Source organism: Delphinus delphis, chromosome 18, assembly GCF_949987515.2.
Source record: "Delphinus delphis chromosome 18, mDelDel1.2, whole genome shotgun sequence".
Classification (NCBI taxonomy): domain Eukaryota; kingdom Metazoa; phylum Chordata; class Mammalia; order Artiodactyla; family Delphinidae; genus Delphinus; species Delphinus delphis.
In genome coordinates this window covers 3,798,297-3,825,764 of record NC_082700.1, presented here as the reverse complement: position 1 = coordinate 3,825,764, position 27,468 = coordinate 3,798,297, and the positions used below count along the sequence as shown (strand labels likewise).

At 45.0% G+C, this 27,468-nt stretch overlaps 1 protein-coding gene across 1 annotated transcript in view; it reads right to left on the bottom strand.

Annotated features, from left to right (window-relative positions):
• Positions 1-27,468, bottom strand: part of LOC132413675 (phospholipid-transporting ATPase IB) — a 518,461-nt gene that overhangs the window by 195,575 nt on the left and 295,418 nt on the right. The window contains exons 26-27 of the mRNA XM_059995779.1: positions 18,465-18,648; positions 14,169-14,279 (exon numbers count right to left, since the gene is read on the bottom strand). Coding sequence (XP_059851762.1) covers positions 14,169-14,279; positions 18,465-18,648 — 295 coding nt within the window. The remainder of the gene's footprint in view (positions 1-14,168; positions 14,280-18,464; positions 18,649-27,468) is intronic.

The window sequence follows — 27,468 nt, the reverse complement described above, 5'->3', positions numbered from 1 at the left end:
GTTAAGTTTCTCTGGCAAGTCTCCTCCCCCACCAAAAAAGTCAGGATATACAAAACACACCCAAGGTTTATAGATTTAAAGTATTCTCAGCCGCAAGAACCCAGGAAAACTTATTTTCCATTTTCATACCAACACATACTGGTGGCCAGGCTGTATCTCATCGCGGCTTGCTCTCACGATGGAGTGTCCCAAAGCAAGTGAATTTCAAAGCACCCTGAAGGCAGGTGTAACTGACAGAACTGCTGGACACTTCAAGGTTATAGTTGGAAACCACCCAAGATCAAGACAGCACTTTACCCACCTGAAAGCACTGACAGGATCTCTGCTGACATCACAGCTCCCGCCCGGTTCGTACGCAAGGAGAAAGGAGGGTGTGCTTTCAGGCAATCAGTAGGCACTTAGAGGCAGTGCTCGTCTGGCCTCTGAAGCAGGCAGGCAGACAGGCATCTGGATCCATTAGAGCCTGGAGAGCAATCTTCAATCACCACGAGAGGCTTGGATTGGAAAGAAACTGGCAAATCTCCACTCTCCAGTGGATTCCTTCCAGCAAATTCCAGCAGAGTGGACTGGTGAGAGGCTGAAGTTTTAAGGGACGAGTCTGAATGTTTCATTTAAATGCTGCTGATGTAACTCGAGCAGAGCGTGTGAGCACCAAGCGGTCTAGGCTACTTAATGATATCTGAAAATGCCGCTCTAGGTCAGGGGAGAAGATCAGATCACAGATGATGTTAGAAGAATTATTTCTCAGTTATGGACAAGGGCCCACATTACTGGGAAACAGTTAATTTATTCGCAAGCAACCTTCCAGTTCATCTGACAGATTTAATCGTGGTGGTTCTGCCCTACAGTGATCGTACACAGCTGCAGAGTTGACGATTACATAACAAGGGCCAAGCGACGGAAGATTCACCTCCTCCCGGGAAGGCTTCCGGCAGAGGGTGGACAAGAAAACTAGATTCCTGTTCTGGGAGGGGGCAGGGACGAGAAGAGCCTCACGCCCATAACCACAGCAGAGCTGTAAGGTTGTCAAATATGAAATACCTTAAAAGGATGCTAAAGGCTGATGTGAGAGCTTGCTACATGGTTCACACCATGCTAAAGGCTTTCCGACGTGATTTCACTTCATCCTCACCAACTTCTGGAAGTCTGTACCTTCTTATTGTCATTTTACAGAGAAGGACGCTGAGGCTGTGAGTGGTCCCGAGGCTTGCCCAAATCTGCGTGTCCTGAGCTGGAGGCAAAGCCCCCGGGGGAGCCCCCAGCCGTGGCCGTGATGATGCTGCCCTCGGCTAATGGACACCACCCAGACAGCGGTTAGAAGCGTGGCTCCAGGAAGACAAGTCTGTGGGTTCCTGGCCTTTCTGTTCCCCAGGAGGGCTTAAGCAGAAGGCGTTCACCAGGCTGACGCACTTGTCCACTACCGTCATCTTGCTTTTTTACGGCCAGTGTCATGCTAGTCAAACTTCACTCCAGCCCTTCCTTAAACTATGATATTACCTGCAGTTCACTGACTTCCTGGTCCCTGGTTCTCAACCCACTGGGATTGGATTTCCAGAACTCCCCAACCATGGGAAACCCTATTCGTATAAAGGAATACTACTCGGCAATAAAGAATAAACTACTGATACTCTCAACAACTCTCAAATGCATTACGCTGAGAGGAGAAGCCAGCATAAGAAGACCACACACCGTCCAGTTCCATGCCTACAACATTCTAAGAAAGGCAAAACTACGGCATCGGAAACCAGAGCAGTCATTTCTAGGGACTGAGTGGGAGGGTAGCGGCCGATACAAAGCGGGCTGGGGGGGTATGGGGAGTCATGGCGCTGCTCTGTATCTGAGTGTGGTGATGCATTTGTTAGGACTCACAGAACTGTACACTAAAAAGCATTAATTCTGTGCATGTGAATTATACCTTGTAAAACAGGACAGCGGCATACCTTACTAATAAATACCTTCTAAGGAAAAAAGGAAACCAATTAGCTGAGGCTAATGAGGAGGTAAAGCTTCCAGTTAATAGCTAGTGTTATGAAAAAGCAATTCTCAAATTGACGAGTGACCCACAAAAGATTATCAAAACAACGTGCAGGGACTTCCCTGGTGGCGCAGTGGTTAAGAATCCGCCTGCCAGTTCAGGAGACACGGGTTCGAGCCCTGGCTCGGGAAGATCCCGTATGCCGCGGAGCAACTAAGCCCGTGCACCACAACTACTGAGCCTGTGCTCTAGAGCCCGCGAGCCACGACTGCTGAGCCTGCGAGCCACAACTACTGAGCCCGTGTGCCACAACTACTGAAGCCCACGTGCCACAACTATTGAAGCCCGCATGCCTAGAGCCCGTGCTCCGCAACACGAGAAGCCACCGCAATGAGAAGCCCGCGCACCGCAATGAAGACCCAACGCAGCCAAAACAATAAATTAATTAAAAAACCCATGAAACCCAAAAGCCCAATAGATTCCTAGAGGCTGGCCTCTACTGAAGACCTGCTCAATCGAGTCCCTGTTTATTGAGCGCTGTGTCATCAGTCCTGCCTGGGCCACTGAGCTGGTGAATAGACAAGCACCCGGTACTAGCCTGTGCAGCGCCACCTCTGAAAGCAGGAGAGCCTTTAGCCAGGGGAGCAAATTGGAATCTGTGAGCGTTAGCGCAGATGTGAGGAGCCAGACCCCTTGCTGGGTCTGAGTCGTTTATTTCTGCCACGGCGCCAGGTGGAGGGGAAGAGCGGGCACCTGGAACAACGCACCCGGCAGAGCTCTCCAAGTTCACGCGGGCCCCATGAGTCCTTTGCATCAATTTTGTTTCTGGACTTGCACTTTTTTTTTTAATTCCAGGGAGGCTTAAACAGTTTATGGAGTTAGAGACTCAATTTTTATAACATCCAGCATAAATACTTCTTTTCAGAATACTGGATCTTTATAACGATCCTCTTAGGTAAAGCAGCTGCGAAAACATCATTCAGAAAGCATATATTGTCACCTGTGAAAAGCAGTAAGAGTCTCTTTTTATAAAGTTCAAAGTGCTGGGTATCTGGTAGGGGCATCCCTCCAGACCTAAGCCTTCTCCGGCTTTGTGACGGTTCCTCCCCGTCACCCCTCCTCCTTGCCTTTTGCTAACAAACTCCCTGCTCTATGGACCAGCAGCGACCAACTAGGCTTTGAGAGCCCGGTCCTAAGCCCACGTCTAACTAGTTCTGCAGCCGATTTCCCACTGAAACGTAAAACCCCAGCAAAGTGCACGTTTTCCCTGTTGTTTACCCTGCCGATGACTCCTGACACCCCTCACAGAGCTAGAATAAACGCAGCGGGTGGGATGGTAAAGGCAGGTGCGGGCTCTCCTTGGTACACAGGCCTAACCCTCCCTTCTAGCCCCTGGTCAACCTTCAGGTCTTAACTCATTTCAGCCTGGAAACCCGAGGCCCCTACCTTCCCCGGCTGTGAGGGAAGAGCTACCCTTCTGATCGATCTCACCTCAAGCATCTTCCTGGAAGCCAGCGCCCAGCATGGTACTGAGTGGTGGGAGTTCTCACCTGTGTCCCCTCCAAGAGCCAGAGCTCCGTCTTGTTCATCTGTATCCCACGACCCCAAATTGCGACGGTTTAAATCTCTATTTCAGTGATAATATTTCCAGACCTCTAGGCTAACACGCATCCCATCTCCCAGCTCGTATCCCATACCAGTTTAACGACCCCAGGAAAACATTAAAATTTCTCATATATGTTGCCAAAAATAAGTAGACACTCTAAATGGTATAAAATCCCCATTTTTTTTCACATCGGTATCTATGTGTCATGGTTATTCCCTGTATTAGGAACCACCAACTTCTCACCATCATAATGGCCATGATTCATGCCCCAGGTTAAAACTACAAAATTACATTAAAGGTCTCCGCTTACCATGTGCCCAATGTATTGAAAGACACATTTTCTGAAATTGCTTTGACTACGGAACTTGCCTATTCCGGAATGAAAAAGGGATCCCAGTCTCCAAAAGCCACAAAGCTCCCGTCTGGTTTTCGGGCCCCTCCTCTGGCCACTCCGGTACCCCTACCTCCTTGCCTTTGCTAATTTCATTCCTCTTCCTGGCCCGAACGCACACACACGAGGCACACTCCCCTCCAGCTGGCTGACGGGAGTCCCACCTGCGTGGCCAGCCTGCAAAGCCCCACCTGGCCCAGCCTCAGAGCAAGGCTTCACCTGCTGAGAAATACGGTCCATCTGGTCACGGCCACTAAACTCAGCATTTAACTGGCTGTAATACAAAGCAAAACTCCAGGCAACGTTTGTCTTTCAAGCCTTCAAGGAGCTGATGCGCAGTTTTTGTTTCCCTCAAGGTGAACAAAACAGCCGAGCGCTTGTGACGTTCTTTTTTTAACGTTTTAGCATTTTTTAAAAATGGTGGCAAAATACACATAGAGTTTAGCATCTTAACCACTTCCAAGTGTGGAATTCAGTGGCATTAAGCACGTTCACACCGTTGCGCAACCATCACCACCGTCCACCCACAGAACTCTCTGTGACATTCTTGTCTGTCATCGTCTGCGGGAAGGCAGACAGAATATCGCCAGTTAGTTTCTAGGGATAAAAACCCAGCTTTAATTCACGGAACGGTACACCTAAAAATGGTGTATCTTACTGTATATTCATTATACTTCAATAACACTGATTAAAAACAAAATAAGAGAGATGTAGTGTGGACCATCAGGGTCTAGACCACCAGGGGCTCGAGGGAGAGTTGGGATTTTATCAAAAGACACAGGAACCCTTGAGGAGTTTGAAGAGAGTAGTGGAATTCACTCGCTCACTCACTGCCGACATTCTGGGGCACCCATGCTCCAGACACTGGGCCAGGCACTGGAGCTGGTCAGATGTATGTTTCAGAAAGTTCATCCTGGCTTCATTATAGATGTTTGAATGGGCAAAGCTAGTGGTCTCTGCTATCATCCAGGTAAAAAGTACTAAATTAAGGTAGTAGCAGAGAGGATGGAAAACAAAGACGGAATATACTTTTAGTTCTACCATTAATAGGGCCCCTAGGAAATCACTGATTCCACCATTTTGTTCCTAGTTTTTAATCGCTTGAACCAATGGTTGCTTTGGCATGAATAAATTTCAAATGGCACACCACACAAGCATTAAGAGCTGTCAGCAAGGAGGAACGTGTGGTACAGATAATAATACATGAATTGAGCACGGATTATGTTCAAGGCATTGCAGTGAAAATGGTCTAATTAGATCAACATCATTTTGGTGGAGTATTTATGGCCTGGTTAGAGGGAAAGGTGTAATTCCACAAGGCTTTTTGTGGGTGAAGCTGGAGATGACTTGAATGTTTATCAACACAGGAAGGGCTGAACAGGTTGTAGAACACCACAGTGTGAAACACCAGGCAATAGATCTCTATGTAGTGATGGGAAATGATTCCGAAATGCACTGTAAGTAGAACAGGGGCTGCAGGACGTATCACAAAACAGGATGACGTGTGTGTAAAACACTGATTTGTCTGTATATATAAACATCTCTATAAACACAGAGAGAAAAATCAGAAAAGAATACACATAAGGGACTTAGGGGTGGAGGGACTTTCAGACTGAGACTTGTATTGCAGTGAGAGTATCACCAGGCATTCCCTCTCTAGAGAAATCCGGTTCTAGAGGTTAGTACACCAAGTGCGCGGACAGTATTACATCATAGGCTCTAGTTTCTCCGTACAATCTTTATTGCTAATTCAAATCATATGCTGAGCCTCATAATAATGGCTAAGACTATATACGTGTGTGTATGCACACGTGATACCTTTTTTAGCTAGCATATTATTTTAAGTTTGTATTCTTAAATGACTGCTAGTTAAGAATGTCAAAGGGCTTCTGAGATGAGAACGTCCTGGCTATCACAAAGGGTTTCTCCTTGATGTATAAGAAAACCAGTTCAGAAAAATACATAATATACTTAATTTATTCTCACATAAGTAATTAACTACAAGATAACCCTTAGAACGCAACACTATTCATTGCAAATGAGAAAGTCAACTTACAAAAATCTTTGACCTTTCAGCTCAGAACACACTGAAACAGCATACAAGCAGTACTTTCCCATGGTGGAATTCCACCTGAAGCGCACACGCTGATGCCACAGAGGTTGCTCGGCAATGGCAGAGGCCGTCTGAGAGAACGCTCGAACTGTCTGCGCTCAGCTAAGGATTCTGTTTCTTGGTTTTAAAATTAAGATCAGGAAGGCTCCACCGAAGAGAGAAGAGAAGAAGCTTGGAGGTAATGGCTGTCGTAAAAAGCTAGTTATTTTCGGAGATTTCTGGTGACTTGGCAGTAAAGCTTAGGTTAATATCACAGACCTGGGGAATCTGCACGGGATACCAGCTGCGCGTCAGAAAGGCAGCGCGACCACAAAAGTGCCAAGCAGGGAGAAGGCTCTGCTGGATAAGCAGCTGGAGTGGACTATAAACAACTGGATCACAGGGCCAGACCCTCCACAATCCACGTGACATTGGCCGTGTGGCTGACAGGGTCTTGGTTCTCCAGCCGGTGTCAGGCCTGAGCCTCTGAGGTGGGAGAGCGCAGTTCAGGATACTGGTCCACCAGAGACCTCCCAGCTCCATGCAATATCAAATGGTGAAAGCTCTCCCAGAGATCTCCATCTCAACACTAAGACGCAACTCCACTCAACGACCAGCAAGCTACAGTGCTGGACACCTTATGCCAAACTACTAGCAAGACAGGAACACAACACCACCCATTAGCAGAGAGGCTGCCTAATATCATATTAAGTTCACAGACACCTCAAAACACACCACCGGACGCAGTCCTGCCCACCAGAAAGACAAGATCCAGCCTCATCCACCAGAACACAGGCACCAGTCCCCTCCACCAGGAAGCCTACACAACCCACTAAACCAACCTTAACCACTGGGGGCAGACACCAAAAACAACGGGAACTACGAACCTGCAGCCTGCAAAAAGGAGACCCCAAACACAGTAAGTTAAACAAAATGAGAAGACAGAGAAACACACAGATGAAGGAGCAAGGTAAAAACCCACCAGACCAAACAAATGAAGAGGAAATACACAGTCTACCTGAAAAAGAATTCAGAGTAATGATAGTAAAGATGATCCAAAATCTTGGAAACAGAATGGAGAAAATGCAAGAAACATTTAACAAAAACCTAGAAGAACTAAAGAGCAAACAAACTATGATGAACAACAGAACAAATGAAATTAAAAATTCTCTAGAAAGAATCAATAGGAGAATAACTGAGGCAGAAGAACAGATAAGTGACCTGGAAGATAAAATAGTGGAAATAACTACTGCAGAGCAGAATGAAGAAAAAAGAATGAAAAGAACTGAGGACAGTCTCAGAGACCTCTGGGACAACATTAAACGCACCAACATTGGAATTATACGGGTCCCAGAAGAAGAAGAGAAAAAGAAAGGGACTGTGAAAATATTTTAAGAGACTATAGTTGAAAACTTCCCAAATACGAGAAAGGAAATAGTTAATCAAGTCCAAGAAGCGCAGAGAGTCCCATACAGGATAAATCCAAGGAGAAACACGCCAAAACACATTAATCAAACTATCAAAAATTAAATACAAAGAAAAAATATTAAAAGCAGCAAGAGAAAAACAACAAATAACATACAAGGGAATCCCCATAAGGTTAACAGATGATCTTTCAGCAGAAACTCTGCAAGCCAGAAGGGAGTGGCAGGACATGATGAAAGGGAAAAAACTGCAACCAAGATTACTCTACCCAGGAAGGATCTCATTCAGATTCCACAGAGAAATTAAATCTTTACAGACAAGCAAAGGTAACAGAATTCAGCACCACCAAACCAGCTTTACAATAAATGCTAATGGAACTTTTCTAGGCAGGAAACACAAGAGAAGGAAAAGACCTACAATAACAAACCTCAAAAAATTAAGAAAATGGTAAGAGGAACATACATATCGATAATAACCTTGAATGTAAATGTATTAAATGCTCTAACGAAAAGACACAGACTAGCTGAATGGATACAAAAACAAGGCCCATATATATGCGGTGTACAAGAGACCCGCTTCAGACCTAGGGACACATACAGATTGAAAGTGAGGGGATGGAAAAAGATATTCCATGCAAATGGAAATCAAAAGAAAGCTGGAGTAGCAATTCTCATATCAGACAAAATAGACTTTAAAATAAAGACTATTACAAGAGACAAAGAAGGACACTACATAATGATGAAGGGATCAATCCAAGAAGAAGACATAACAATTGTAAATATTTATGCACCCAACATAGGAGCACCTCAATACAGAAGGCAAATGCTAACAGCCATAAAAGGGGAGATTGACAGTAACACAATCATAGTACGGGACTTCAACACCCCACTTACACCAATGGACAGATCATTCAAACAGAAAATAAATAAGGAAACACAAGCTTTAAATGATACATTAAACAAGATGGACTTAATTGATATTTATAAGACACTCCATCCAAAAACAACAGAATACACCTTCTTCTCAAGTGCTTCTGGAACATTCTCCAGGATAGATCATATCTTGGTTCACAACTCAAGCCTTGGTAAATCTAAGAAAATTGAAATCATATCAAGTATCTTTTCCAACCACAATGCTATGAGAGTAGACATCAATTACAGAAAAATATCTGTAAAAAATACAAACACATGGAGGCTAAAAAATACACTACTTAATAACCAAGAGATCACTGAAGAAATCAAAGATGAAATCAAAAAGTACCTAGAAACAAATGACAATGAAAACACGATGACCCAAAACCTATGGGATGCAGCAAAAGCAGTTCTAAGAGGGAAGTTTATAGCAATACAATCCTACCTCAAGGAACAAGAAACATCTCAAATAAACAACCTAACCTTACACCTAAAGCAATTAGAGAAAGAAGAACAAAAAACCCCCCGAAGTTAGCATAAGGTAAGAAATCATAAAGATCAGATCAGAAATCAATGAAAAAGAAATGAAGGAAACAATAGCAAACATCAATAAAACTAAAAGTTGATTCTTTGAGAAGATAAACAAAATTGATAAACCATTAGCCAGACTCATCAAGAAAGAAGGGAGAAGACTCAAATCAATAGATGTAGAAATGAAAAAGGAGACATAACAACTGACACTGAAGAAATACAAAGGATCATGAGAGATTACTACAAGCAACTCTATGCCAATAAAATGGACAACCTGGAAGAAATGGACAAATTCTTAGAAAAGCACAACTTACCAAGACTGAACCAGGAGAAAGAGAAAATATAAACAGACCAATCACAAGCACTGAAATTGAAACTGTGATTAAAAATCGTCCAGCAAACAAAAGCCGAGGACCAGGTGGCTTCACAGGCGAATTCTATCAAACAATTAGAGAAGAGCTAACACCTATCCTTCTCAAACTCTTGCAAAATAGAGCAGAGGGAGGAACACTCCCAAACTCACTCTACGAGGCCACCATCACCCTGATACCAAACCCAGAAAAAATGTCACAAAAAAAGAAAACTACAGGCCAATATCACTGATGAACACAGATGCAAAAATCCTCAACAAAATACTAGCAAACAGAATCCAGCAGCACATTAAAAGGATCACACACCATGATCAAGTGGGGTTTATCCCAGGGATGCAAGAATTCTTCAATATAAGCAAATCAATCAATGTGATACACCATATTAACAAATTGAAGGATAAAAACCGTATGACATCTCAATAGATGCAGAAAAAGCTTTCAACAAAATTCAACACCATTTATGATAAAAACCCTCCAGAAAGTAGGCATAGAGGGAACTTACCTCAACATAATAAAAGCCATATATGACAAACCCACAGCCAACATCATTCTCAATGTTGAAAAACCGAAACAATGTCCACTAAGATCAGGAAAAAGACAAGGTTGCCCACTAAGATCAGGAACAAGACAAGGTTGCCCACTCTCACCACTATTATTCAACATAGTTTTGGAAGTTTTAGCCACAGCAATCAGAGAAGAAAAAGAAATGAAAGGAATCCAAATCGGAAAAGAAGAAGTAAAGCTGTCACTGTTTGCAGAGGACATGATACTATACATAGAGAATCCTAAAGACTCTACCAGAAAACTACTAGAGCTAATCAATGAATTTGGTGAAGTAGTAGGACACAAAATTAATGCACAGAAATCTCTTGCATTCCTATACATTAACGATGAAAAATCTGAAAGAGAAATTAAGGAAACACTCCCATTTATCACTGCAAAAAAAGAATAAAATACCTAGGAACAAACCTACCTAAGGAGACAAAAGACCTGTATGCAGAAAACTATAAGACACTGATGAAAGAAATTAAAGATGATACAAACAGATGGAGAGATATACCATGTATTTGGATTGGAAGAATCAACATTGTGAAAATGACTCTACTACCCAAAGCAATCTACAGATTCAATGCAATCCCTATCAAACTACCACTGGCATTTTTCACAGAACTAGAACAAAAAATTTCACAATTTGTATGGAAACACAAAAGACGCCGAATAGCCAAAGCAATCTTGAGAAGAAAAACGGAGCTGAAGGAATCAGGTTCCTACACCACAAAGCTACAGTAATCAAGAGACTATGGTACTGGCACAAAAACAGAAATATAGATCAATGGAACAGGATAGAAAGCCCAGAGAGAAACCCACACACATATGGTCACCTTATTTTTGATAAAGGAGGCAAGAATATACAATGGAGAAAAGACAGCCTCCTCAATAAGTGGTGTGGGGAAAACTGGACAGCTACATGTAAAAGAATGAAATCAGAATACTCCCTAACCATATACAAAAAAACCCTCAAAATGGATTGAAGACCTAAATGTAAGGCCAGACACTGTAAAACTCTTAGAGGAAAACATAGGCAGAACACTCTATGACATAAATCACAGCAAGATCCTTTCTGACCCACCTCCTAGAGAAATGGAAATAAAAACAAAAATAAATAAATGGGATCTAATGAAACTTAAAAGCTTTTGCACAGCAAAGGAAACCATAAACAAGACGAAAAGACAACCCTCAGAATGGGAGAAAATATTTGCAAATGAAGCAACTGACAAAGGATTAATCTCCAAAATTTACAAGCAGCTCATGCAGCTCAATATCAAAAACCAAACAACCCAATCCAAAAATGGGCAGAAGATTTAAATAGACATTTCTCCAAAGAAGATATACAGATTGCCAGCAAACACATGAAAGAATGGTCAACATCATTAATCATTAGAGAAACACAAATCAAAACTACAATGAGATGTCATCTCACACCAGTCAGAATGGCCATCATCAAAAAATCTACAATCAATCAATGCTGGAGAGGGTGTGGAGAAAAGGGAACCCTCTTGCACTGTTGGTGGGAATGTATATTGATATAGCCACTATGGAGAACAGTATGGAGGTTCCTTAAAAAACTAAAAATAAAACTACCATACGACCCAGCAATCCCACTACTGGGCATATACCCTGAAAAAACCATAATTCAAAATGAGTCATGTACCACAATGTTCATTGCAGCTCTATTTACAATAGCCAGGACATGGAAGCAACCTAAGTGTCCACTGACAGATGACTGGATAAAGAAGATGTGGCACATATATACAATGGAATATTACTCAGCCATAAAAAAAACGAAATGGTGTTATTTGTAGTGAGGTGGATGGACCTAGAGTCTTTCATACATCGTGAAGTAAGTTTGAAAGAGAAAAACAAATACCATATGCTAACGCATATATATGGAATCTAAAAAAAAAAAAAAGGTTATGAAGAACCTAGGGGCAGGACAGGAATAAAGACACTGATGTAGAGAACGGACTTGAGGACACGGGAAGGGGGAAGGGTAAGCTGGGACGAAGTGAGAGAGTGGCATGGACATATATACACTACCAAACCTAAAATAGATAGCTAGTGGGAAGCAGTCGCATAGCACAGGGAGATCAGCTCTGTGCTTTGTGACCCCCTAGAGGGGTCAGATAGGGAGGGTGGGAGGGAGACGCAAGAGGGAGGAGATATGGGGATATATGTGTATGTATAGCTGATTCACTTTGTTATAAAGCAGAAACTAACACACCATTGTAAAGCAATTATACTCCAAAAAAGATGTTAAAAAAATAAAACAAAATTGAAACACCCCCCCCAAAAATATAAACTAACAAATAAATAATAAATAAAATTAAGATTGCCCAGAAATACTAAGGAGAAAATTGGGCATGGATCAGTGGAGACATTTATTCATTCATTCATTCATTCATTCATTTTTCATCCTGTAAAGAATATTTAAAAGGCTGTTTAGAAAAGGCCATTTAATCCCTGTTGCTTGGCCACAATTGAAATATTAATGTAAGGAACTCACCCAGCACTTTCAGAATTGAAAGTGTTCCAAACAGCATTTTTCAGACAGACTGAAATTGTACTCATCACAGCCTCAGCCCCCTTGATGTTTTTTTTTTAAAAAAGGAAAAAGGCAAGATAGTAGGTGTAAATGACTAAGAAGGGCCCCCAAGGAAGCTCTGGAAAATTCAAGGGTTGGGGCTTCATGGAGAATGTCTTGATAAGAAGTCTAGACTATCTGTAATGTGCTGATTGTGAGGAAAACCAGATTACTGAGAAATCTTCTGAAGCCAGCACCTCCAGGAGATGAAAATGCCCGTGAAAGTTGGGCTGTTATGTGGGACGGGGACTCCAATGCTCGTCACTTCAGTCCACAGCACTAATTATCTACGACCCCCAGTGACATTCAGGAGTGACTCCTATCACCCACGCAAAAAATGCCATGGGGGGTGGTGGCAAACATCTTTAAGCGCCTAAAGCGAATTGTCAAAATGTGGACAGGAAGAAGACAGACACTACAAAGTCCATTACGTGTAACATCGCAAAGTTCTTACTCGGAGTGGGTTGAGGTGAACACGGCAGCACGAGATGAGCAGACAAGGCAAGCGGGCTGCCCTCTGTGCAGATCAGAAAAATGCATCTCTTTTTCTAGGTGTTCCTATGTTTCAGCCCTACTGACCACTTTGGCTGGGCAGGCTTGTGCAGTGCACAACCTGCGCAACTTGGGAAAATTACTCGGTAGGAGTTTAGTTAGAGAGTGAGTGACGTGAACCTCTAAGTCTGACCTGCATATTCAACTGGAAGGAACAGACAATTTGGTAGAGAAATGGTTAATCACAGTTCCATGAGCAAACCACTTGTTCAATGATCTGAGTTGAGGATTTTAAGGGACCACATCAGAAAAAGTGGATATATGCCTCGGTTATTATTTCTGCCAAGAGTTGAGAAATCAGACACAAAATACCCCACAATGGAAGGAGATATTAGCACCACACACAATGACCATTGCTCTTCTATTGTCCCATAGAGTGACTGCCTGCTTCCTCTTTAGGAAACACGTCTGGAAATCTCTTAGTCATGACGGCCACGCCTTTATAGCAAAGCTATTCTTCAAAAGGAGGAACGAGGTGGCTGGTGGTGCCCCTGGGACCAAACATGAAATGCCTTTTCCACTTGTCCCTCGGCCCCATCCGCCCTGCTAGTCCCAGACAGCACGTTTATTTCACTTACAACGGAATCAGCATCTTGAAAAACAGGCTGACAACCCAGTGAGTTCATTGAGAGAGTTTTAATTACATTCCTGGCTTCCTCCCACTCAATCCCACATCCTCCCTGCTGCAGTGGCAGCATCTGAATATCCCCGAAGCAATGAACGAAAGCTCAGGAAACCTGCAGATTCCATGAGACATCCAGCCAGAAACCCTTTCGTTCGAGTCAAGATAAAAACAGATGGGTTGCCTAGGAATGTCTCCGTGCCCACCAAGCAAGGAGCCACCGGCTGCTGCCCAGGCTCTGGCCACCTCGGGGAGGAGGGTGTGAGTGACAGCAGGAGGGACACGCAGAAGAGGGCCTTCCCCTGTCCGTCTGTCCGCTGGGCAGAGGGAGGAGGGCGTGCAGTGTGGAGAAGGCATCCCGGGACTCCTGGCTTTTGATCCAGAGAACCTGGACCTGGAAGGTGTCCCCGGTTTCAAAGAGGCTGTGTGTGTCACAGGTCTCGATACATCAGGGGAGTATCTTTTTACTTATCCCTGAACAAAATCCTTCCTTGAAATGACCTAATTACCTAAAGGCTGTCCTCTTCAAGGAAGAAGCAGCCTTACTCACCTCGATGATGTAGAGGACCACGTTCTTGTAGAAACAGTACAGGATACACTTGGTCACCCGGTTGTAACTCCAGGCGCCGTGAACGAGCAGGAGCTTCTCCAAGTAGGAAAACTGAAAAAGGAAAGAAAAAGGGTCCAGGAGAGCCCATCACTTGGGAAGGAGAATCACAGAACGTCCTCTGGAGGAGGAGACTGACAGGGAGTGGAGGAAACCGGATTCTGCAGGTAACCCAAGAACATCATTCCCTCTAAAGGCAGAGCTTTCAGGCCAGGTGAGAATGACTAAAACCTCCTCTTAAATCTACGGAATTTTTCTTTTCCCCAAACGCACAGCTGGACTTCGAACGGCTATCCTTGTGAAAATCTATTTATGCAACTTCTTTTTCAGGATCTTAATTATTAAAAGAAGGTGGCCCGTCAGCACTGGAAGAAAAGAGCAGTGGGAATCAGATGCTTCTGCTGAATCACAGGTTTTATGATGACAACAGGAACAAGGGACAGGGACACTCGTGCACCAGTATCCTTGGAAACAGAAGGGATGCACATACACGCGCTACCTGTCTCCGCTGTCAGCCTGCAGGTTAAAGACAGTGAGACTCACAGACGCAGACACACACTCTGCCCGCCACTTCTATACCCACTTCCTTCCCCTTTTTGTGGCCTCCGACAAGTACACGGCCCCTCTTGCTGGAGTGCGACGCAGTCACCCATCCGAACAAAACACCAACAGGCAGCGGCTACTAAGCTGAGAGTGACGTTAACAGCTTAGCGCTCACAGTCTGAAATATTCAGCAATATTCCAATAAAATACTTGAATCCTCCTTGTGGCAGGGGGTCACCACTCCAATCATATCTCCTCAGCCTCCCCTCCCCTTAGCCTGGCTTTGCTCTTTCTGTCCTCTTTCCCAAAGGTCCCCAAAAGTGTGAACAAGGGGCCGGAGGGAGGGAAATGGGTTGTTTCTCTGGGCTGTAGCCTGGGCGTACTCTGGCGTGTACGCACCGTCTGTGGGTGCAGCCCTGCTTAAATTCACAGTATATTCAATTGGCCTGGCCTGGTGCTGGATCCCTCCTTGGTTGCCTTGAACTAAAACCTTAGCTCCTGTTCTGAGTCGTAGGGAAGTCCACAAACTCAAACTCTGTTTACTTTCCCAGGAGAGATAACCAGGTTGGAGTGAGAACATCCACGGATACTAGAAATCCTGGTGCTATTGTAAATTTCGTATTCGTTCCAGATGACTTTTGAGATTATATTGAACTATCTGTAGAAAAGAAAGGCTTCCTGAAAATATAGTATCTTTTTAAAAATACTCTTTCAAGAGGAAGGCATGCAATAGTTTGCTTTAGCGCTAAGAAGAGGGGCTCAGTCCTACGTCAATCGCATCTCGGCGAGTTCCTGCAGATCGGGGAAGGCAGATGTCTCATCTACGTGCTGCTCGAAAAGCTGAATGAGACCCCAAAATGGGAGGAGTAGGTACATATGGAAAAATAAAACCCTCCATAAAGGCTCATCAAGGATTCCAGAGGGGAACGGGGAATCATAAAATAACTAGCGAAACAAATAAAAAGGAAGTTTGCATTTGACCTGGACCCCCTGGAGTTCAGCCTTCAATGGGTACAGAGAACATCTGCTGGAATCATCCCGAAGGTGCTGGCTTGGCGCTACAGTGACTTCTTTTCAGGAAAAAAAAAACAAAAAACAGATCCTAAATCGAAATGCTATTTTCATGAGGTCTCTCAAAAAACATTAAGAAGGCAGGGGGCACAAATGACTCTCTCCCGAGGAGGGCAGGCAGCCAAGGGCTGGAGACCCAACACTACATGGGCGGCCCACGCACGGCAAAGCAGCAAGATGGGGCTGGCCGTCAGTCCCAGGGCCGCTCCTGCGGACAGAAGCAGGGGCCGGTGGGGAAGAAATAGAAGCAGAGCTTTGCCGACTTCCTCATTTCCCAAGGACAAGTCTTCGAGCTAACTTCTTCCCTTCTGGAACGACTCTCCAGGGCACGTTCTCGAAAACCCAATCAAAAATGTATTCGTCCACATGAAAATAAACAGACCCAGGGCAAGGCGTTAACTTCAACCGAAGACACTGATTGTTTTATTAACTTCAGCTAAAGGAATTCAGCAAACTGCGGCATTTCCCACCTAGCAATTAAGGCGGAGGAAGCAAACTGTCGGGTGGAGAGGGTGTAGGGCAAGGAGAACGCAGCCCCCGAATAACGGGATCTCTGCCTAAGCGTGAACGGGACGGCGGGCAGGAGGGATGGCGGCCATATGGGGCCCCCCGTCAGCTCCACCCGTCAGCTCCCCTCCTCTGGCTTGCGCTGGATGGGCAAGAAAACCCCTAACTAGAGTTACAAAGTCCTGCTCCCCTCTCCGCCCTCCCTTGATTTTGATTTGCCTTTAATTTTGACTGGCCTTTAATAATCTGAAAAGACCAATTGCTCCAGATCCCACATCCTATTAGTACAGTTTCAATAAAGCAAGTCATGGAATCTCCCTTCCCTAGACATTTGAAAGAAAAAGACAGACAAATATTTGCCTGGAGCTCCTAGGAAATCTCTAAAGATCCTGCCAGCCAGATGATGCTATAACTCAAGTATTTAATAATGCTGGGGTGCATAAAGTCTACAGTTGCTGACAGACTGCGGGAAGCATGAGTCCCACAGGCCTTGGAGCAGTTGACGCGGCAAAGTAACTGGGCAGGTGTGCGGGGCTGGTCCCCCAAGGTCACGTGCAGGTCCGCTGTTCTCTGACCCTGGGGCCTGAGACCCATGGCAGGTCACCTATGGTGAAGGAGCCCCAGTTTCCCCACCCGTAAAATCGGAATTCATTCTTCCTACCGACTTCAGCAATCATCTTGAGGATTTATTTGAAATCAACAAAGGAACAAGGCTGGGGCCTCCCTGGTGGCGCAGTGGCAGAGAGTCCGCCTGCCGATGCAGGGGACGTGGGTTCGTGCCCCGGTCCGGGAGGATCCCACGTGCCGCGGAGTGGCTGGGCCCGTGAGCCATGGCCACTGGGCCTGCGCATCCGGAGCCTGTGCTCCGCAACGGGAGAGGCCACAACGGTGAGAGGCCCGTGTACCACAAAAAAACCCCCCCAAAAACCCCAAAGGAACAAGGCTGATTTCATGCACTTTTCGGAGCCATGAGGATCCTGCAGTTCTTCCCAGTGTTTGCACAACCACCAGCTGGGAGGGAGTTGGAGACGGGATCTAAGGCACAGCCCCGCTCCGGGAGGTGGAGCTCCCAAAGCCGCAGAGGACCAGCTTGACGCAAGCTCCTCCGTGTTTAAGATGCAGCCCCACAGCTCAGCTTGAAGGAGGAAAAAGCCATCGTTACTGTGTCCACGTGGTTAGGTTAACACATTCTTCAAAAGACTGAACAGTGGAGAAATACGAGGGAACTATAGCCAACGAGCAGACATTTAATCCCAGCACACTGTGACCCAGAGACAGGAGGAAACAGTCTGTGATCTCCACGATGTCTAGATTTTCCTGACGGTCGAGCAGCATCAACGGTCTAGATATGCACCCCAGGGGTCAGGAGGTTGGGTATATTTCCTTCACTTCTGGGCTGTCATTGTGGAGCGGACATTTCTTTCAGCCTCAGGCTGCCGGGACAGGAACTACTAAGGAGGTCAGGAGCCTCTGCTGAAACGTACGGTCCAGAGAGGAACGGGCTGGATGTGGCCGAACTGCCGGAGGCTATGGGCTGCTGACCGCAGGGGAACTGCCGCCCAAACCCAGGGCTCACGCTCCCGGCACTCCACCTGGCAGCAGTGGTCCTGGAGAGCCCTGGACACAGCCCCGGAGGGCAGCGGCAGTGAATCCCTGATCCCCCCTGACCTTAAATAGCTGCTGAGAGAGGGTTCCAGCACCTTCTGGAAGAGGGGAGATCAGGATAGGAATTGCAGAGAACGGATGCTATGAGCACAGCCACCCTTGGGCACGGGATGGCATTAGAAAAGGACATGCAGCAGCTGCAGAGTTGACGGGAAGAGATTATTATTTATAAAATCAGTGAGACCCATCTGTCAGGAATGACATCTCACCTGGACGACAGAAGGCCCAGCCTGCCCCACAGCTGGAAAGGAAACCCAAACCGCAGGACAGGGCCTCGTAACTGCACAAGATCGAGGCAACAGAGAAACCCAGATACACTGGTGGTTTCTCCTCCATGCGGCTTCCAAAGGGGTGGCAGCGGTCTAGGGCTGCACTGAAGGTCAAGCACCAGCCAGGCCTTCGTGCCCAGACCCTGTCGACAAGGTGGGACGGCGGGTCGACCACACCACTGACCTGTGCGATGGCGTAATCCGAGTTGTTGGTGGCCTGCATGCCCTCGTTGCCACTGATGCCCACACCCACGTGGGCCGTCTGGATCATCCCGACGTCATTGGCGCCGTCCCCGATGGCCAGGGTGATGGCCTTCACCCGCTTCTTCACCACATCCACTATCTCCGACTTCTGCAGAGGGGACACTCTGGAGGAGAAGAGAGTGGAGTTACGACTCTACGCGTCTTTCCAGAGGAAACAGCTGTAATCTACATTTCACTGCATTAAAAGGGCAGTTACTGGACAATTTCCAAATTCAATACAGACGTTTTAGGCTCATGTGCAAAGAAGCTTTCAGAAAACAGTAGCTTGTGGCTTTCAAGTATTTGCCAACTTCACAGATGAAATACACAACTCAGACTAACTTAAAGCACAGCCCGTTGGTAATCGCGCCGCTCAGCGGGAGCCGTACGTGCCAACCCCTCCTGGGCACGTGTGCCCTCCCGAAGGACCAAGGCAGCTAAGCTGGTTACAGAGGTCTTAGGATGTGTCTTCCCGATAAATCAGAAAACTAGCACAGACCCCAGTTTGGCTTTGCCATCCGTCATACATAACCCGGGCTGGCAAGGGAATTTTCTATAAAACCTGCTTTCAGAGAAGGGAACGAAAATTGGCAGGGCTTGAGAAGTGCAGAAAGAGGACTGGTGTGAGAGGAAAGAAGACAGACTCCTCCATCCCTAGCCCAGAGATAGAGGCAGCGTTTGAAGGGCAGTCCCCAGGGCAGCAGGTCTATAAAAACTGAACTGCGCACAAGCATGGCCCCAAAGGAGAAGGTGAAGTAGCCAGTACCTAAGAGGGTTGGTTGCACCGCGAATCAACGAAGGTGGGCTATTTTCCATAAGCCCCCCGGGGAGGAAGAGCCAATATAAATCTATGGGGTCCAAAGCACAGCAGCGTTAATTATGAGAAAGTGTTTGTTCAGACTATAAGACCAGATAATAAAACAACATGATAAAACCACTAGTACATCAGGACTGACCTATTCTACATTTTACATTGGTAAGCTGATACTTGATCTGTGAAATTTACAGGTAAATCCCTAAATCACTCTGTCTCTCTCTCTCACACACACACACACAGAGCAAAAGACCATGCTGAGCTTCCCGGAGACAGACCTCCGCACCTACGTGTGGACTGCGCTTACAAGCTAGAAGGGACCCTCAAAGACTCTCTCAGTAGCATCTTTCATGTGGCCTCCAACCTACAGGAATACCTGTTTCCAACAGAAAACTTCAATTTCACCAATCCTGGAAGGAAATGTGTTTGGTGAGACAGCAAGCTGAACTCGCAGACAGGTATTCTGGAAGCCTTTGCTCGTTACAAAGAAATGAGGACGAACAAGTCGGGAAAACAGAATCTAAGTGTCGAAAGGGCTGTAGGAGCCATGTCATGTGACCTACTCTCTCTTGTATCATTTTCACAGGTATTTTCAATGATGGGTTGGAATTTACTGCCTCCTTGGGGAAGTTGCAACCACTGAAAATTATTATTGCTTTTTTGTTGTTGATAAGCATAGTTAAAAGTCCTAATCGTGTCCTTCGGGTTAGAGCAGAACAAATGTAACTCTTCTTCCAGATACTAACAAGGCTGAAGTATGACGACACCCATCACCTCTTTCCTCCTAAAGCCCGGTTTCTGTTGGTTCAGTCGGGTCCTCCATCCGTCATTTAACAGGCAAGCTACAGACCTTAAAAAGAGCTTCCATGGAGGGTCTTCTAGACAGCTGAGAGCAGAACAGAACAGACCACCATCTCTCTGGTAGCAGATGACAGACCTACTTTAATGTAGCCTGAAAGGAAATTACTGGAAGCTTTCATTGTTTATCCCTGAGCTTCCAGTCGACTATGTGAAAGCAATTAAACAATGTTAACATACAGGCGTGTAAGCTCTGTCTGTTCCCTCCAAGTGCACGCAACTGCTACCTGGATCCAAGTAAATTTCTTATTGGCAGATGCAGCCGGTAATTCTCATTTGCTACTACACAAATGTGATTTCTCGTCCCGTTGTTGAACTCGATAGAAGCAGAGATCAAATGTGGTACAGAGAAAACAGCAGAGGATTCAAATTTAAATGGCTGAGCATGACCTTTTCCTGGGCCCCCTACTAATGATTTAAACGGGGAAATAATTCTACAAGTTCTTGTCTTTCATCAGTGAAATGGGGAAAATGATAACCGCCCACCTCATGAGATGGTTGTGATGTATCTATGTGAAGCCATATGTTACCTAGCAGGTGTGAAACAAACGTCTCCTACCTCACCCAAAAATCTCAATTATTGGAAAAAATAAACGGACACACCTGAGAAGTGCACGCCATCTGACCCACGATTCCCAGACCATGTGTGTGCGCCCCTGGGGTACCGAAGGGGTAATTACCAATGTCCAAGGGAAGCACAGCATCTGTGGGGCGGTACAAAACACCAGCTGGAAAGAGCTCACAGTTTCAGCATTAGCTCACTCTACATCCCTCTTTATGATCTAGCTTTGCGAAGCTGAGTGTTCATGGCCGCTGGGATACAAAGCAAATGCCCCAGGAAAGGTCACTGTGGAACAGGAAGTGAGGAGGGCAGCACCCACGCTTAGGTCAAGGTTTGAGAAGCTGAACAGTGCCCTACAGGTGCCCCCCACCTTACCATCGGAAATGGTTATGGTCGCTTGAGGATGAAAGGAATTAAGTATCATCTCTTTGCATTGAGGTGCATTCTTGTTTCAAACGTCTGCTCAGTGGTTAGGACAGAATCCTTCTTCAACTGTTTGACTTTACCTACCCAAGAGTTAGAAACTGTTCCGTTTTCGTCTGGCCTAGGGGCTTTACAAAGCAACGAGGAAGACACTAGGGACTCCGGGGATCTCTGCGTTCATCGTGCCTCTCCGTGATGACATCAGTCACTCTTCAAGGACAACTATTCACTCCTTAAAGCCTTGGGTTGGCCAAAAAGTTCATTCAGTTTTAAGTAAAAATAAAAGAGTTTTCACTTTCACCAACTTTACTGAACAACGTATTCATTAACCGAACGAACTTTTTGGCCAACCCACTAGAACTGCACCTAACAGCGCCATCATTTCATCCTGATCTCTGCTTCCACAGAGACATCACAAGGGAGCGTGAACAGACTCTTCAACAGCACTGGACTGGACTGAGGCTGCAGCTCCTTGAGATTCTATGTGCCACCCAGGTGACCAAGCAAGGTGACCAGGTGTGGTCTGGAGAGAAGGGAGCCCAGGGGCAGATGCCCAGCCATGCGAATATGGTGTTTTGGGAGGTTGAAGGGCCGAGGTGGTGGACCAGGGAAGGTGCTGAGAAAATCCGGGTTGCAGCTGTCGCTTTTCTTTTTGGGGTTTTAGCAGTAAGCCAACCAACGTTGAGACAGTAGCAAGTCCAACAGGCTCACTGCGCTTGCCTCTCTGAGATCCGTATCTCAGGTAGGTCCAGGGAAGTCCTGATGGCTTAAAGTAAAATCTATGCAATTCCCAAAGCTGCCTTTTCCCAAAAAGCAAAAAGCAAAGAGAAACCCTGAGTGGGGTAAATAAACCAAGTCATATCCCAGTGTTTTGGAAGCATGAGATTCTCATCCACAATTCATTACGCCCTCAGCTGTCACGCCTCGAGAAAACATAATTCTAACACACAAGAGGAGTTCAAAACAGATGTCAAACAGCTAATGTTTACAGAACTGAATAGGCTTCACTACGCGGAAGCCATAAGTAGTATTTTAGTAGACCAAGTTACCAGGAAGCAGTAACAGCCCTTTTTAAATCTTCATTTGTGACCTGGAATCACAAGTCACACTGAAGTAAGTAGTCCCAGCGTAGAATACATTCAATCCGTCTAGTAAGAATTCCAGACCATATCTGAGCCATGCTAGGCGCTGGGTCACTTGTATAACCTATTTGGGTGCATTATGAATAAAGATATCAACTCAAAGATCTTCAATCACCTGGAGAGGTATTCTACCCACTTTTTTAAGCTAACACAGCAGATTTTAATATACAAAACAAATTTTCCTTTTGATTTAAAAATATTCAGTATCCTGGAGTTCCTCATTTTATGATACATGTTCCTGAAATTTTAACTCACTTTTAAAAGTTATTTCAAATATAACCGTTAAGTAAAACCTTTGGTAACTACTTTTATAAGATTAGTGTCTATGCACTAATTTATTTGATCTACAAAAGCCCTGGTCTCAGAGTGAGTTTTTCAATTCGGATTTGCAATATCACCAGAGTTTCTAAATTTTGATATTTGCAAAATCAAGCTTAACCAAATCCCTTCCCTTCTCAGAGCTCAGTTGCCCCATTTGTCAAAAAGGGGCTGGATCTCCATGACTGATGTAAACTGAGCTCAGATGAACCAGGGGTGTTACAAGGCTCTCCACCCAGGGGCACCCAAGAGAACTTCGACCAGGACCACAACACTTACCAATCAACCAGACGCACTACACACATCCACTAACTCGACTTCCAAACTTCTTTATTCCATGTGGACAGTCCTCATGACTGAAATGGACGTCTGAAGACCACTGCCCGAGATCACTGAGTCTCAGTATTTAGGGACCATCAGAACCACCTAGAAGGCTTGTAAAAGTACACATTCAGATTCGGGAAGTCTGGGGTGGGACCCAGGAATGTGCACTTTGACAAGTTCCTGTTGACCCAGATGCTGCTGTCCGTAGACCACACTGAAGCAGCCCGCGCCGTTTCGGACAGGATAGCAAGTTCTCTCTCGCTCAGCGTTTTAATTAGCTAAGTTTATATTTCCATAGCACAAGAGTCATGTAAAATTTCAGAGAATAACAAAATTAATTAGCAGAAACAGTGAATTTCATCCTCTTTTATTTCAAGCTTGACATATGTAGGTGCTTCTTTGCTTTTAAACCCCATCTAAGTACAAATTTGGGTTGGAATTTCCTTTAAAATAGCTTCCTGTCCGAGTGCCTCACATATGTGGGTGAGAGGGAAAAATACTAACCAAAATAAGGTATACAAGACTTCCTAGGTTTTTTTTTTTAATGATGCAGAAGCCAACATATATGATTTCATTTGTGAAAGTTTCTGTTTTTCCGTTAAAGATACTATCCCATGAAAGAGATTTTCTTTGATTAAAAAACCACTGATGGGCTTCCCTGGTGGCGCAGTGGTTGAGAGTCCGCCTGCCAATGCAGGGGACACGGGTTCGTGCCCTGGTCCAGGAAGATCCCACATGCCGCGGACCGGCTGGGTCCGTGAGCCATGGCCGCTGAGCCTGCGCGTCCGGAGCCTGTGCTCTGCAACGGGAGAGGCCACAACAGTGAGAGGCCCATGTACGGCAAAAAAAAAAGAAAAACCACTGAAAAAAGCATTACACCTAATTTCTTATAAGCAGTCGGTTATCCTGAATGTTTTAAAAATTGTAGAACCTTAAAAATTTCATATAGTTTAAAAAATTTAATATCATATAGAGTTTGTAATATACAAACACCTAACATATGAGTCTAAAATCTAAAAATAACTGCACGATCATATACCTGTTTAATAAATGTTTCCATGGCTGCCTTACTAACGTCCCTCTGACCCCTGTGTTCTTTCTCTAGATGTATCTGGTGCACTTACGTAGGGCCAGTGGTCCAGGCTTCATGGACAGTTACCCTCTTCTGGAATGTCCTACGTCTGTGCTCCGACCCAAAATGTGTAAGGCCGTCACACTTAACCACATGTCCCAGTTTGCAGTGCATTTCACCACAGCCTGAAGCTCCAAAAAGCAGCTTGGGATGGGCCCCGGAGCCCAGCAGCAAAGGCGGGACTCAGGGCAGACGGGTAGCAGGAGGATGGGGGCGTGTCTGGTGGAACCCAATTGGAGCCCGTGGGCTGGCTTATTTGTGGGCACAAAGAAGTGAAATTTAAACTCAATCACTCAATGGTTCTAGAGGAGACTGAGGTGCTCCCTCATCATAAAAACTTACAAGTAGAGAGGGGCTGTATTCTATTGGGTTGGGTTAACATCTTACGGAAAAACCTGAACGAACTTTTTGACCAACCCAATCCACGAGGAAGCCATGAGAGATGGTGCCTCGGAGAGACGCAACAGCTCAACGAGCACTCCAGGTTTTTTTTTCCAAAGAATACAGTGCCTGACCAAGAGGCAGCCTCACAAGTGGGGGCTAGTGCAGAACACACTCTAAAAGCAGGATGGAAACGTGCAGAGGAAAATGCCGTCCACGAGCTGAAGGCTTTGAGAAAGTGGCACCCCACCTGAGGGGTCTTTCGGGGATGAGGGTTTCTAGCCATAGTGGCTTCAGCAGTAAAGGGTTCTGTCCTACCCCAGCATTTCCTCTGAAGATTAAGACCCTCCAATCATTTGGCGTTTCTCTCTATCCTTAAAAATTTCAAGGCCATATCTGGAATCGAATGAAATAATGCCATCTGCAGCAACCTGGATACACCTAGAGATGGTCATGTTAAGTGAAGGAAATCAGACAAAGAAAGACAAATGTCGTATGATGTCACTTAGATGTGGAATCTTAAAAAAAATGATACAAATGAACTTCTGTGCAAAACAGAAACAGACTCACACACTTGGAAAACAAACTTATGGTTACCAAAGGGGGAAGGTAGGGGGGAGGGATAAAGGAGGAGTTTGGTATTAACATATACACACTGATATAATCAACAAGGACATACTGCAGAGCACAGGGAACTCTGCTCAATACTCTGTAATAACCTAAATGGGAAAAGAATCTGAAAAAGAATAGATATATGTATGTGAATCACTTTGCTGTACACCTGAAACTAACAGGATATCGTAAATCAACTCTACTCCAATATAAAAGTTAAAAACAAACTTCAAAACCACATCTGATTGGTAATATAAAAGGTGGGGTTTCCTACAAAATGCCGTAGGACTAAGTTACTATTCTTTCTCTAACCTCACTGGCTGCCTCATAAAAGAGCAGAAAGGATGACAGACCACATGGGGGGGCCACCAATGTTTTAAGGACTGATCCCCAAATTTTCTAACAGGTGTATTTATTTCTATGAACTCTATATTTTCAGTATAATTGGCCACACCCATTCTGTGGGATGTGTTTGTTCGTCTCTTAGATTTACCTTTCCTTCCTTCACATCCTGCCCGTCCCTCACCCCAGCCTCACTGCCAATCCACGATTCATACGGTGGGCTTTCAATCAATGGGAACTAACTACCACAATCATGATTCTAAGACTAATTACATCTCTAACCGTAACTATGAACAAGAGGAAAAAACTATAGTTCTACTCACACAAAAATATGTTAACTTCCATGTAAGTAACAGACCTAGAAACATGGTGAATGAAAGCATTCCCAAAATGACCAGATGCCTCTATACGATCTAAACTTACCACCCTCAGAAGCAGATAAAAACACCCCACTTTTCCTGTGGTCTCGGAATGGACACTGTTTGCAAACTTCCTGACCAAACAAGCAAATGGTCTTGATTCTGTTTTCTACTAACATCCTTGGAAACATTATAGGCTTATTACAGGCTTTTTGTGACAGCTCTTAATGACATATGGCTGGCAACGCTCTCTGGCATTGGGCTCTCCTGGGAAAGGCCAGCACGTAAGCCTGCTCTCTTTCCCCGGCCTCTCTCAATCACGATGCTTTGACTATTATAAGCCAACAGTGAGTCCCTGACTATCATCTTGCATAAGCACTTTGAAGGCGTAGCAGACACGGGCTCACCCAGCCTTTACAGATGGTCTTGGGGATGCCGGGTGGCACAAATCCTCCAAAGTCTTTCTATTTAAGCACCTCACCGTGTATTTGCTCTTTGCACAAGGATTTAAGTCTGAAATCACACTCTATTGCAATCTCAAATACCTCAGTACCTTTGCCCTGTTAATAACTATTCAACTCAGTGGTTAGTAGAGTAAGCACTGAACTTGCTGATTGAATAAAATGATGGCCTGTATCTCATTACTGGTGATGAATATCTGCATGAAATAACTACGAACCCTGATGTGATTCAGTCAACCCTAGGAAATACAGGCCAACATGCCACTGGATTTGCTGAGAAATGAATCCAAGGGCCCAGATATACCAATGGCATTACTTATTTTGGTACGGCTGAAATGTACAAGTTCTGATAACATTTCCGGTATTTTGCCAGTTTCAGCCATAGGGCGGCCTCCCTTTGATCACACTGAAGGTTGAGTGCATACTGCGGGCGCGATAGGACGATTCTGACTGCGCCGGGTGGGGCAGGACGCAGGCAGATGCCCTGCCATCTTGCTTTATATCCTGGTGGAGCAATTCTGTGGTCATTTTAGGAACTTAATACATATATGTGGGCATATATTAAATTCAAGCTGCAGAAAGCTTAAAGTATCCATGGCGTCCTGTAAGTGCAAAGATGATTTTCAACATGGTCTAAGTATTCATTTTTCAAAAATATTAAGGGTAAATGATTCCACATTCCAGAAAAGACTCTTTAGGTATAACTCAACTTTCAAAAGCAGCAGTTGAGTTCACCTTCAAGCTCTATCAAAAAGGGGGAGGAGAAGAAAGGGGGAAGGGGAGAAGGGGAACGAGAAGGGAGGGAGAAGAAGGGTGGAAGCAAAAGAGACCTTGAGAGACTTTTAAAAAATACCGTTTATATAAATTTGCCACTATAACAATATATTAACCTTTACTACTAATAGTATCCTCGTTGTTTAAAAGGTTCATTTACCTCATTCAATGTTTAATATTTAAGAATCACATAAAGTTTGAAGGGGTCCCTGATATCTCAGGGCGGTACACACACATGCACTGCACAAAACACAGTCCTGATTCTCCTCCGTTTGGACCTTGAAAAACAAACTCGCTCGTGCAATTTCACTAGGATGAATCCCCCAGCATTTAAGGATGAAGAATTTTAAGACCAGATCTTCTAGTCATCTGAAGTCATCCTAATACAGCCTCTACAATCTTGATTCCAAACTCTAAAAATTTCCTCAACAAACAGGAATTTC